We start from the raw sequence: 14,017 nt of genomic DNA, 5'->3' as shown, positions 1-14,017 counted from the left end.
ATACTATACATGTAAAATTCTGTTTAATTGGGGGCTAACTTCACATAGGTGTCATTATGAATAATTATGTTGTAATCTCAACAAGTTTAGTGAAAATAACTTTTTATTTAGTGCGTGGGTATAAATTAAACAATTTGAGGTTAGGATTTAATACGAGAAAACACATGGTTAACATTGCTTGTGTTGTCAGTTGTAATTGTCATTTGGTTAAATACACAGTTTGTTGCTATCGTCACACGGGCTATTTATTTATTTTTATTTTGTAACCATGTCTTTTTTAATAACTATTTTAATTTAACTAAACTACTATTAAATAAGCTACTATACTTATTTATCATTTATATTTACAACATAAAGATTGCAAAGAGCTTTCAGTCATTTGACAGATCAATTGATACACAATCCATTAACACAAAGTCTATTAATACACATTTGGTAGAAACAATTCTATCTAACGCCATTTAATTGTCGTTCTGCATCGATAGCCTAAGAAATAAGGTTTTCATCCGTAAATATGTTGTAATCTCAATAAGTTTAGTGAAAATAACTTTTTATTTTGTGCGCGGGTATAAATTAAACAGTTTCAGGTTAGGATTTAATACGAAAATGCAATTTTAACATTGCTTTGAACTTCCAAAAAGAAACGTCAAATCGCAACTTTAAAGTGATTTTTCGGTAAGTACTACACTTTTCCGCACTTTTTTTTTATCATTAACACATCTTTTGAGTCATTTCCTAACGATTAAAAAAAAAATCATCGATTTTTAAGTGGGACAGGTATTCTTTAATTATTCCCTAAGATCCCTGGGGCTGGTCTTTTGTTTTTCCCCTAGAGGCCAAAATTGAAAATATCGTAAAACCAACAATAAGAAATAAACCTGTTAAACCCTATATTTTTGTAATCAGAAAACAATAACCAATTTAATAAGTGAATAATCAGTGGTTGTTTCCATTTAAAAAAAACGAAAATTGTGATAATATATCAAAATCTAAAACCGACAACATTTTTTTGACTACGTCATCAAATTCTTTGTAAAAAAGTGTCCATATAATGTCTTAGATATAATACTCCACCTATAATAATAACCAAGATAATTACATTTTCGAGTTAGCCTATTCGGACATCGAATTTGAACCACCCTGTACAGATTAATGGATTTATTATTATAAAATCCAGATGTTATTTAAAATGCTATTTTATTATTATTAATACAATTAACTAAAAATAATATACAATAACATACAAATAAATAAACTACAAATTTTGAGGTTATAAGATAAGAAAGTTAGATACATGGAAATATTTTAACTTAAACACATATTTGGAATGATTTTTTATGCAAAATTAATGTTCGATGTCAGGGTTGTTAACAATGTTTCAGATTTAATCTCATTAGGTATCATTCTTTCTGTCACAAATTTTTGTATATATTTCTCTTTGCAATTTCTCCCAAATTATGGTATACAAAAGTTTGAAAACTGCTTTATTGTATTATTCATGTGCTCAATTTTATGCTCCATACACTTTTGTAGTGTCAAGAATACGTTATCTAATTTTTCTTTAGTTAATGCGTCGAAGGCACTTTCAACACAATTTATTAATTCATGCATAGCTTTTGGCGATGTTTTGTGCTGCAAAGACTGAATAGCATTGAAGAAGCCAAGGTCCAAAACATTCAAATGAGGACTATTCGGTGGCTGCGATTTGAATTTAATACACCAGCAATTCTGCATCGTTTTCATAAGAATGCGGTTTTGCAATATCTTGTTGGACATAAATTGCGCTTTTGGGAATTTGGATCTAATGGGTGGTAAAATGTTATCGATAATCACCTCTTTGCATTCTCCTGTGTTAATAAACTCGATGTTTTTGGTCACCATTGTTCCTCTTGTCCGATTCTTGCTGTTTCTTTTTGCAGGTTCTTTATAATCAAAAGGCCAGAGTCCTATTTTGCTGTTGAAATACTGTTTTCTGGCACTGTCATAGCGTGGTCTGGCCACTGCAGTCATAAACATAACTTTAGTTACGAACCGTTTGCTTTTACAGTGCCTTTCTGGTTCTGCTTCGTCCAGCGTGATGTAATATGACCTTTTAACGTGCGATAAGTAAAACCACTTTTCGTCTATATGTACGTAGTCGCCACAATACTTTTTCTGAAAGCCACATTGACACAAATATTTCCTTCGTCCTATTCCCAATGCGCGTAACAGTTAGTCGGGAAACATCAAACTTCCTTGTACCTTGTAGAACTGTAAAATTCCGGTACGCTGTTCATACGTTAGTTGCTTCGTCTTTATGTCTTTGTTGTACATTTCGTGATAAATATCTCCCACAGTTTTGACACAACGGGTATCTTGTAATCGTCGGACAAATTGACATTTCTCAACTGACGCGTGCGTAACAACTGAACTGTTTTTAAACAGCCGCCTAATACTTTATTAGAAACACCGCATGTAGATTATATTAAATGGATAGAAACTCGTTAATTCTCAAACTTTCCTTAACCCATAAATTTTAGAGAAATGTATACCATAATTTGGGACAGAGGCAGTATTTTCTATTCTAATCATTCTTCTTTGAGGTATCTAAACCTACTTGAGTTATAGACTAAACCAGCTATTTGAGGTTTATAATCGGCTTATATCGATTCTAAATCAGTCGTTTAGTCACATTCCTTCCAATTTCTCGATCTTCTTCAAGGTTTTTTGCTGACAAATAAGACAGGAGGATGATCTGATCATCAGCATATACCTGTATCAAGTTGGCAACCCTACTGCTATCCTTAAAAAAATTTAATTACGTATACCATGTCCCGGTCGGGCATCCCATCATCTGTTACGCACGCAATATCCTGCTATCCATAAATAGAAAACATGTGCAACTGCGTCCGACCTGCCTTTTGGCATCTCTTGTCTGATTCCATCTATCTCCTCTTCCATGCCTCTCCCACCTCTTTTACTACTTCCTTCACATTTCTGCACACACACTTTCGGTCTTCCCTAGTCTTCTACCTCAAATTCACTGTCTTTCTCGTACTCTCAATTATTATTCTCCACACTTCTCCTTTAAATCCTGAGCAATTACTCTACCGCCGTCGTATTGTCGTTAAACAGTGTATGTATATTTGACCTCTAATTTAATCGAATGAATCACTGCCTGCGTGATTGGAGCTGTATCCACCAAGATTCTGTATTCACTCACCATATTCTCGCCGGCCATCGTCCTCTCTATTCTTTTTCTTCGTCCCATCCGTATACACTTCCACCACATGCTTATCTATCTACCTTATATATCTATCAACCTCATCTTTTCACCGCCATCTTATGATAACACCACTCATTCCCCATACATCCCTATTTTAATTTTTGACCTTTATCCAACTTACCCTCTGTGTCTATGTAAGCCAGCGGTTTCTCCACAACCACTCTATCAAATATCTATCTTCCCGATCGAAAAGATACCTATCTTTTCCACCCTTCATTCATCCTTATATTCCCTGCTTCTTTCCACCATCTTCACCACTTTATCTCTTATCCTTGGAGTCTTTCGACGATCCATATCATCCTCTGACCTGTCGTCCGGAAAATATGTCCAGAACAGGTCTTTCATTGTTTCTATCCTATTTTTGTATCTCTCTCCTTCCTCTCCTCCTATCATCAATACATTCTTTCTCTATACTGCACTCATTCTCCAAAGTTTCTTCCATCCTTCCTTTTTGACTCAATCTCTTCCCTTTTCGCCTTCACTATTTCGCGCCTCCATAAAGCGTTGCTTTAGATTGTCTGTGTCGCCACCTAATGTCCGTCGGTTCTGATACCTACTTTTCGCTCTTTGTAATTGCCCTCGCTTCTTCTGCACTCCTCATTCCACCAACTTGTCTGCCTTCTCAATCTACCACTCTTACTTTCCTCACCTAACCTTTTGACCTTTTCTGGAACCTTTCCTAGGTTCAAAACGGTGCAGAACTTCTGCTTGAAAAATGGTTATGTCCGAGCTGACGGGCAATTTAATGCGGCTATTTGGTCCACTAATGCCCATGCCTACTCCGGATCTAACTGTCCTGACAGGCATGATGATGACAACTATCTGCTCTCATAATTTTAACACAGGATAAATGTTTACCTGCAATATTAGTTTGCAAATTCTCTTGATAGCGCCACCATCTCGCCCCCTCAGCACTCTTCTATTTCATCACTAGGTTCAAAATTAAAAAGCAGACTGCGAAAAAAGGTTTCGTCTAGCTGTGAATAGTATGGTTGATGATATATGTAACTTTAAGGCTAGATGCGCATTAGGTTTAATGTTCTCTTAATATTAGGAAAGATTCTTCCTGCATATGGCCACATCATATGTTCAAATAGAGAAAAAGGTCATCGGCCACCAAAACGAATGGCATTGGTTAGCCATTTTCTTTGATTGTAGTAGTGATTAAAAACAGGCAACAAGAAAGTGTTGGAGAACTCATCTGTGATATCCTTTAGAACGTTTTCAATACTGCACGATGGGATGAGATCCTACTGGTCCTGGAACCAAATGGCTTAATGAGAGTTCTAAGAAGCTGCCTTGATGATATAACCACTGTCTGCTGGAGTTCTAGAACACACAGAGTCCAGGAATTTTTTAATTTCCCTGTGAACAGTATAGAAACGAAATTCAAGGTTTCACGCAAACCTCCGCGTCAGAATTCGATAACAACGAGGAATTAATCCAAGGATTATGCGCCTTTATTATGGGGTTATGCATCGTTTTTAACGACAACACAATCGCGAATTACAACAAAGAGAATTTATCGCAATTAATTGAAAAGCGAGTTGGGATCGAGGTGTTTTTGGGAAAATTGGGCGAAATTTCGCGGCACGAAAGCTATTCGAAAGCTTCGAAGCGCCCCCAAGTTAAAGTAGACAACCCGAATGAATTATTATTAGAATACGAATTTTGTAAATTATTTAAAGCGTTAGAAGGGGTCGTCATAAACGCGTTAGGCGTACAAAGGGAATTATCAAACGGGAATTTAACCGAGTTAAGTTTAAGCGAACACGAAAACGCGCTTTTATTGCAATACAAAGATGTAATAAGAGACCAAGATAAACGATTAAATGAAGCGAAAAAAGAAATTGAGTTACTCAAAAGCGAAAAAGTTACTTTAACCATAAAAATTGATGAATTACAACAATCTTATTCGCAATTAAACGATAGTTACACCTTGTTAAAAGCTCAATTATCGACGGGGGCTACAAATACAACAAAAAATTTAATTATAACAAATCCCGATGATGAGGTATCGGAGAAATTAAAAGCTTTGGAGATTGAATGTGAAGAAAAAGATGAGAAAATTAATGCGTTAAAGAAGGATCAAGACGATTTATTCGAACTTTTAAGTGATCAAGAGGTGAAATTGAGTGCTTTTAAACGAAGACTGATCGAGCTTGGTGAGGTTATTATTGATCCGGATTCCGATAATGTTTCCGTGGCTTCGGAAACTTAATTAAAATGTAAATGGGGTGAAATTGTGTGAAAAGAAGCATTTATTTGTATATTGTATTTGATTGTAAATAAGGATCAATGTAAAACATAATCGTTTGTTAGGTTTAAAAAGTGTAATAAGATAAATTAAATTTGAATTTGCATTTTAAATTCTTCCCTTTTAAATTTATTATTTCTTTATTTTATTATTTATTTAATTATTAATTTTTTTTTTGCAGGTTGGCCCCCATGAAAAAACTTCAACTAAGATCTTCGTAATGCTGGGTAAGTCATAATTATAAATAATAACATAAAAATGAAAAATAATTCTTATTGTTTTATTTAAAAAAAAAAGCAATAGGAAAACTAAATAAATATTAAAAATAATTTATTAATTTAACTTCTTACCACCAATGATAGATGTCGCTGTTCAAAAACAATTTTGTTACGTTTTAATTTGTTTCAAAATTGTTAATAAAAATACGAAAACTTTGAAAATGATATTTTCAAAAACGAAATTTCTTTTTATAATGGATTAAGAATCATGTTGGTATAAATTAATAAATTATTAATTTAACTTGTTACCGCCAACGATAGATGTCGCTATTAAGAAATGTCAAAACGATGCTTTGAATTTAGTGTTGTTTTAAAATTATTAATAAAAACGCGAATAACAATACGAAAACTTTAAAAGTGAGTTTATTTGTAAAATGAAGTGTTTTTGTAATGGATTAAGAATCGTTTTGGATGCGAGATGATCTAGAAGTCGACCAATTGGTGCTGAAACTGTACGTAACCTCAAAAAACAAATCAACCCTAACCTCACTTTCCTCACAATTATTTTAATTATTTTCTTAATTCTTTTATTAATTAATTTATATTGAAGACAATTTAAGACAAATTTTAGAGTTCGATAAAAATGATAAGTTGTTGTTTGGATATCTTGTGAAATTTAACCTCAAAACGATGGTTTTGATTAAAAAAATGAATAAAACTAATGGATTTATTATTATAAAGTCCAGATGTTATTTAAAATGCTATTTTATTATTATTAATACAATTAGAAACAATACAAATAAATAAAATACAAATTTTGAGGTTATTCTTCTTCTACTGGTCGGGTTTTGGAGTTCGAACTTCCATTCATACCATTCTCCAGTCACAGTCTATTTTAATTCTATTTCTTAGTATATTATGACATCTTCCTTTTTCAGTTCCATCGAACTGCCCCGTGATTTGACAATTTATGAATATACAGGTGTTCCATAACTATGTACTGAAATAAACATTTGTTATTTTAAATGGAATGATATACTTTTGATTACGTATTCTGATTCTACACACAAAACTAAGTTGGCTTTGATAAGACATGTTGATATCTAGTACTTTTAATTTTTGAGTTATTTTAATTAGAAGCTTTTTTAAGAATTAACACTGCCCTTCAAATCTGAATCTTGGCGACTGATCGAGCTAGAAAGTTAAAATTTGTAACAGTTGTTGCTTGAATATCCTTAAATAGAGCACCATTGGCTACATCGGTCTATCTTATACAGGATGTTCAAAAATGTAACTACTGTTTTACCATATTCAATTGCAAAAAAGGCGAAAATTTCATATTTGATTAGCTTATCAGATAGAGAATTTAATTTTCTACAAATCTTCAGTACATGTCCCTATACCTATCTGTTGCAGTTGTTGAGATAGAATGAATCAAAAGCATGCAAAGAATGGCAGATTTTATTTATTTTTTCTATTGGTAGGCCATGAAATATACGGATTTGACAGCTTTCAAGTGATACCGCTATAATTAACAAATTAAATGATTCTTTAAATGTCATATTTTTATTAATAGACTAGTTGTTTATTGGTTAATGCTTGATTATGAATTACACAAAAGCCGAATTTATGACCATGGTTTTTATTTTGGGACAATGTCAACGAAATACTCGTCCTGCTCAAAGACTATATCGTGACAGATACCCAAATGTCCGACTTCCGAGCTAGCGATGTTTCCATAATGAACTGATATTGGAGATTGGAGCTATTGGAAGTGGTGATATTGTGTGTAGAATCAGAATATGCAATAAAGACTATATCATTCTATTTAAAATAACATGTTTATTTCACTACGTCGTTAGGGAACACACTGTATGTATAAAAAAATTTTCCGTTTATAGTGTGCTAAACTTCCTATAACTTTTGTTTAAGGAAGAACTGCGTCTCGGCTCGTTAATGCCAATTATGTACTTTGTTGCTTACGCGGGACATCCTGTATAAACACATACAGTAACAAATGTTTACCTATACAGGTCAATACTTTGAAATAGGTTATGATAAATTCAGTCAGTGAGAGGATGGTTCTTCTGCGAGCCAGAGGTCTGGTGACTCGTCTTTTTCAGGACCTTTAGAAGGACCCTCAGACGAGATTGGGAAAGGGATTGTAAATATACAGGGTGGTTCAGTTTTTAATCGGGAAACTTTACTAAGACGTAGTACTTGCAAAATAACACTATTTTTTTGTATAAACATAGGGTAGCAACTCTTTTGTTTTCAAGCTATGAGCTGTCAAAGTTGAGCAAAAAATTTACATTTTATCCTTTATTTTGAGTATAAGTAAACCGTAGAATTTGAAATTTTATATGTTACCTTAATACCTTAATCTTCCCTAGCGCCCTCTAAGAGAATGAAATTCACAACCCCTTTCATTTTTTTATAACAACTTTTTAACGTTATAGAATATTAACATAAAAAATATAAAGCTTATTCATTATTGGTAGTTTTGTGTCTTTAGTTTTTTCAATGTGTCAATATAAAAATTAATATTTTTCTTATTTAATACACTCACTCACTTCAGTCTTTAGCATAAAACAGGTGCTTTCTTCCTCTTCATTACTGCTTTGATGATCTTCCTTTTCTGCCTGATGACTGCGTCTATTTCCAACATGTTGTGGAAACTTGTCTTTTCCTTGATATCTATGATTATCATAATGGTATCCCCTGGTTACTCTTCCATAGTTTCCTCATGCTCCTTTTCTCTCAAATCCTCTTCTAAAGTTTCCATTATTATATCTTCCTCTGCTGCCTCTGAAGTAACCACGACTTTGACCTTGAAGTCCACTTTGATCGCTTGTATGGCAATCTCGTTGAAAATGTCTTAGTTTGTTACAAAGATAACATACACCTTGTACATTGTCGTACAATATCTTCAAATTCACTTAAAAATACATCCAAATCTTCACCTTCTCCCAACTTCATACTCATCAACTTCCTTCTTAACATTAATTGTCCTCTCATTCCTTTCTTTTCATATCTTTCTTCTAAACTTTCTTTAAACTTTTTTTCTCTTATCAAATCAATTTGTGAATCACCCAAACATTGCACTATTAGGGATTTACGTTTATTATCAATTTTTTTAGCTTTCATCATTTCTTTCTTCTGTATTTCTCCATAATCCTCCGTTTTAAATTCTTTTTCCACGCTTTTATCAACGTCTTTTTCTGTTAGTAGCACTTGCATGCGAAATTTCCAGGTATGATAATTATTAGCTTTAGGCTCTCAATATTAAATGTATTGGAGCTCATTTTATGAATTCCCTGGGTCCATAACCTGATATTTTATTAAGTAAAACTGAGAAAAAAAAACGATGGACGTTATAAACAATGGTACAACACGACAATATCGTGGGACTCCAAAAATTAGTAGTTGTAAATTAGTATGTTCTAGCTGCAGGGTCTACTCTTATGCCCACAGTATCTGGTCTTCTGCCAACGATATGTAGCCTCCTGGAAGCAGTAGCTAGTATGCTCCCAGTGTCTAAGAACGATCTAGTCTTCCGATGATAGTATTTTCTGTTCAGCAATATGTCATAATTCTGTTTTCCCAGCAAAATTATGCTGATTAATATTTACTACAAGAAATCATCAACACGTTTCAAGTAGACTATGGTTGTTTTCGTATAAAAGAGAGCCAGAATCTCTATTCTGAATATTGTAATAAGCGGCCAAACTTGCTGTGATAATTCTGAGTAAGATCATCTGATGAAATTATTGAAAAATTTGGCAGCAATGCAACACCTATAGAAAAAGTACTTCAAACTTTGAATACAGATCTAGCATTGTAGTAGAATTTAGGGAGCCGTTAAATTACAAATTTTCTCGTAATGACACGAAGTTGCGTTTACTATTTCTGTTCTCTTTCAAATAAGAGTTTTAAAAGTTGGAAATATCATAGTGAAACTTTAAAACAGTATGAAATTTTCAAAAACCATATCAGGTCCAAAAACCATCAATAAACTCTACTACAAGGTAACCAAACTCCAAAACGAGTTAATTCGAATCCAAAATGACCCAACCTATGCCATAAAAAATTCAACTTCAAGGAAACCCTTCTTTACAAGTGATATAACACTTTGTAAAAAAAAACTGAAATGAACTATATAAAAACAGTACGTAGAGTTTAGTGTATATAGTGCTATATTTTGGTTGTTCATATGAGGGAAAGTAGCAACTTTTTGAGTTCAAAATGTTGTATATGGCTTCAATTGGGGGATTTTATTATTATTGCGGAAGTTCATAAAAGACTCATGATAACTTGGGTTAGGTGAGAAAATGGTTGAACAAACTTGTAGACATAAATAGTCTTTCAGATAAAACGACAGGAATCAGATAGAAATTGTAATATATCTTCTTGTGCGTTTTATGGGCCTTATTTTGCATTTATAACCTGTGTGAAAGTTCCATCTATTCAGGCATTTACAACTACACTGCGAGATTAAACGAAATATATCCAAACTCTGAACGTTACAAACACAGGTACAACACGACAGTTCATGACAGAGGTTGGGACTCCAAAAACTACATTTTGGAAGAATCATGGGCCAGCCATTTCTGCTGCCTAAATTGTGAATGGTGAGCAATTCGTGTCATGATTTCTGATGTATTATTAAGTAAAACTGAGAAAAACCTTTCGTGTAACAATTTTATTTTTTTTTACAACTGTTTATTTATATTATTATTTTAACAAGGTTAAATAATATATAATTTATATTTCTAATAACTACATTACTATCACTAAGGTAATCATTATTTAATTAAATTCAACAATTTCCTTTATTTTGGATTGTCTTAGGTATTCAGAACATTTTCTGTTCGCTAACGGTGTTCCAAAGGATTAACACTTTGGATTCTTTCCATTCTGACACTCTTCTAATGTATGATCATTCCGGATAGCGTATTTGTGTGAAATTTGATGACCCAAATCGTATTGATTACGGAATTATTAATGTTTTAAGTTTTAGGCTGAGATTTATGCATAACTTCACACCAACATTTTGTTAACAAAAGATTTTGTTTAATCAAATTTACATTTCAAATTTCTTGTTGATTCGACAAGTACATTTGGAGCTTTGATTATATATAATATGGATTGAACCAACGAGAGAGATAGCTTGCGCAAGGTGATCGAACCGAGATAGACATAGAAGCGTACTGACATATAATGGGAGTGCGTTAATTTATAAGATAAAAAACTATCAATTAGAAGTAACATTTATAATACTTACAGGTGATGTGAAACTGTATTATCGCGAACTTTGCACACGAAACAATACATTTTTAAACATAACGGTGTGACTGGCTGTGACACAACAAAACGATAAGGCTAGGCGCACATAAGCACACAGACGCAGGGCAGGAACAGTGCAGAAAAACTGAACGTGCGCGTAGTTACGCAGTAGAGAGCGCATATTATAATGCAGTATTTTACTATCTGTGCAATGGAAGACACCGATTTAAGCTCCGATTCGGATTTAGATGCGTTAATAAATTGTACGTTATTATATGCAGCTACAAAACTCAAGAGAAAAAAAAGGATATGGAAAAGCAGTTATTTACGAAAGCGTGAAACTCATGGAGAATTTCGTTTGACTTCAGAGTTTTCAGATGACCAGTTTACAAATTATTTCCGAATGAATCGTATGCAATTTGAAGAAATACACAATACTATTCAAAACAAAATCTATCATGAAGGCAGCCGTGCACATAAAGAAATAACAACAAAAGAAAAACTAGCGGTATTTCTAAGGTAACTTTTTATTGGTGAAAATATTTTATTAGCGATATCTCTATAATAAACAAAAAACTTGTTCTGAGACATTATCATGTAAATCGGAGGTTTCTTGTCGAAGTGTTGATCTAGGTGTAATTTCAGTTGAAGGATTCAAAGGAAAATTGAGTTGAAGATGAAGTTTGTGGTGTGGGTACTGTAGAGGGTAAGGATTCGACGGGTTGAGGTTGGGATAACGCACAAGGACTAAATGGTAAATTTAAATTTTCTGCTTCAGAGGCAGATACAATACCAAATATTTTGCTTTTTACAAGATGTTGTAAATGAATTGGGAATCGCTTGGTTGTTTCGTACATACTCATAAAAAAATGGTACAGTTCGTCATTTTTTTCGATTTCAACTCTTCGCTTTCTATGCATATCCCTTTCCATACTTCGATGCTCTTGACGTGCTAAAGAAGCTTTAATTAAATCAGCAACATCACAGCCTTTTTTTCGTTTAGGTTTAGGTGCAGTTGTGAGCGTTCTGTGCACTTCTGCTTGGTCCTCCTCATTCTCTCCTTTTTCTTCTGTGTTTTCAATTTATTTCTTCTTCTTCAGTCTGTTCATTATCAAATTTATCTTCTGTTACATTGGTTTCTCGTTATCTATTTTGCATGTGCGCCAACAAAAATTCCATCTGTTTTTGATATTTCCATAGTTTGACACTTTTACCTCCTCCAGCACCGCTTTTCGGTTGTCCGTTCTTCTGCCTTCTTAAGGCGTCACGGTGACAATTACGTAATTTTGTCCAAGCATCTTTCGCTTCTTCACCTGTTAAATAAAGGTACGCTATTGAATACTTTTATATTTCAGATATTTGGCGTCAGGGAATAGTTATAAAAGTATTGGATATAGCTATAGATTAGGAGATCGCACAGTATCTAAGATTGTGAATGAAGTATCAGCGGCTATATGGGAATGCCTGCAACAAACTTTCTTACCGGACCCCACAGAAGAACTGTGGAAACAAATTGCAAAGGAGTTTGAGCAAAGATGGCAATTTCCACATTGTGTGGGATCGATCGATGGCAAACACATAGTGGTCAAGAAACCGGCCAAAAGTGGATCTTCTTATTTTAATTATAAACATACTTGTTCTATAGTACTAATGGCAACTGTAGACGCAAACTATAAATTTATTACGGTAGATATCGGGTCAATGGGACGATTTAGTGATGGGAATATATTTTCTAGCAGCATACTATACAAGAAAATACAAAACAAAACTCTTAAGCTTCCGGAACCAGATATGATTAGCGGTGGTGAAAAAGAATTGCCTTATGTTTTTGTGGGGGACGAGGCTTTTCCATTACTAGAAAATTTAATGAGACCTTACCCCAAAAGAAAAGTTACAGCGAATTATGAAAATAAGGTATTCAATTATAGATTATCGCGCGCACGACAAACAGTAGAATGTGCATTTGGGATACTAGCTGGGCGATTTCATGTTTTTAGAAAACCATTTGAAATCAAACTTGCTAGTGTTGATAATGTTGTTAAGGCAGCATGCGTTTTACACAATTACCTTAGAATGACTAGTACTGCTACAAATGTGGAGGATATTGCTGATGAAGAACTCCTCTCCGACCAACTAACTTCAATACGCTATAATAACTCGCGAAATTCAAGAAATGCTTTCTTAGTACGTGAAAATTATACACACTATTTCAATACTACAGGTGCTGTACAGTGGCAAAGAGATAGCATATTACGAGGAAAATATTAAACACATTTACAAAAAGAACATATAAAGTTACTTTAAATAAACTATTTTCATACTTACCATTGTTTAGTTTTAATTCTCTTGCAATATTTACCCAAATTTCATCTTTAAGTTTAATTTTCATATAGTCAGGGTTATTTGTATTATATAATACATCATAGTTCCGTACCATTTCTATTAATTTTTCGCTGATACTCATTTTCACTATTGACCACTACTTACATAACCTTAAATATTAAGATCATAAACATTACAAATCCCTCACGTGTCGCTAAAATCTGTGTATCGTTTACTGCGCCACACGTTTCTGTCTCGCAAGTTACTGTTCTACCCTGTACTGCGTTGTAATTTGCGATTTCACGTCAAAATGTACTGTACACAGATTTCTACCCTGTACTGCGCTGCGTTGCCTGTGTCGCCTGGGTCCTTATGTCCGCCTAGCCTAAACGTCAAATGGAAGAGGTTTGACACTTTTGTGCGCATGCGCCCGTCTGTTTAGTACCGTTTTATGTCTATCTTTGTTACACTTTCACATTATCGCTTTCCATCTGTATCTATTCACCTTGAGCCACATTTTTGTTAGTAGATATATTCAGTTAGCTCAATCCATATTATATATAATCAAAGATTTGGAGATATTAACCCGCTTCCATACTTAATGACCACTTGTATAGGCCAAGATGGCCGATTTCCAAATCTGCCAACTTTACATAAAAAAAAAATTTT

At 33.6% G+C, this 14,017-nt stretch overlaps 2 protein-coding genes across 3 annotated transcripts; both read left to right on the top strand.

The window, feature by feature from the left end:
• LOC111413967 (apyrase-like) overlaps nt 1-14,017 on the top strand; it is an 84,529-nt gene that overhangs the window by 58,100 nt on the left and 12,412 nt on the right.
• Nucleotides 11,124-13,716, top strand: LOC139429783 (uncharacterized). 3 transcript variants are annotated; one of them, XM_071195935.1, is made up of 2 exons: nt 11,124-11,545; nt 12,382-13,711. In XM_071195935.1, the coding sequence occupies exons 1-2, from the start codon at nt 11,214-11,216 to the stop codon at nt 13,292-13,294; spliced, it is 1,245 nt and encodes a 414-aa protein (XP_071052036.1). In that variant the 5' UTR covers nt 11,124-11,213; the 3' UTR covers nt 13,295-13,711. The 3 variants fall into 3 exon arrangements, 1 of the variants encoding a protein (XP_071052036.1); XR_011640368.1 differs by lacking the exon at nt 11,124-11,545 and adding an exon at nt 11,676-11,780 and having other exon boundaries at nt 12,382-13,716; XR_011640367.1 differs by lacking the exon at nt 11,124-11,545 and adding an exon at nt 11,676-11,898 and having other exon boundaries at nt 12,382-13,716.

The sequence above is a fragment of the Onthophagus taurus genome, chromosome 5 (assembly GCF_036711975.1).
Source record: "Onthophagus taurus isolate NC chromosome 5, IU_Otau_3.0, whole genome shotgun sequence".
NCBI lineage: Eukaryota > Metazoa > Arthropoda > Insecta > Coleoptera > Scarabaeidae > Onthophagus > Onthophagus taurus.
Note: the sequence above shows the minus strand (reverse complement) of the source record. Positions and strands in the feature narration are given on the sequence as shown.

Bases quoted from the DNA above. Each gene is read 5' to 3' on its own strand.
- LOC139429783 (XM_071195935.1), top strand. From the start codon at position 11,214: ATGCAGTATTTTACTATCTGTGCAATGGAAGACACCGATTTAAGCTCC. The intron at 11,546-12,381 runs GTAACTTTTTAT...TTTATATTTCAG, and splicing joins AAACTAGCGGTATTTCTAAG to ATATTTGGCGTCAGGGAATA.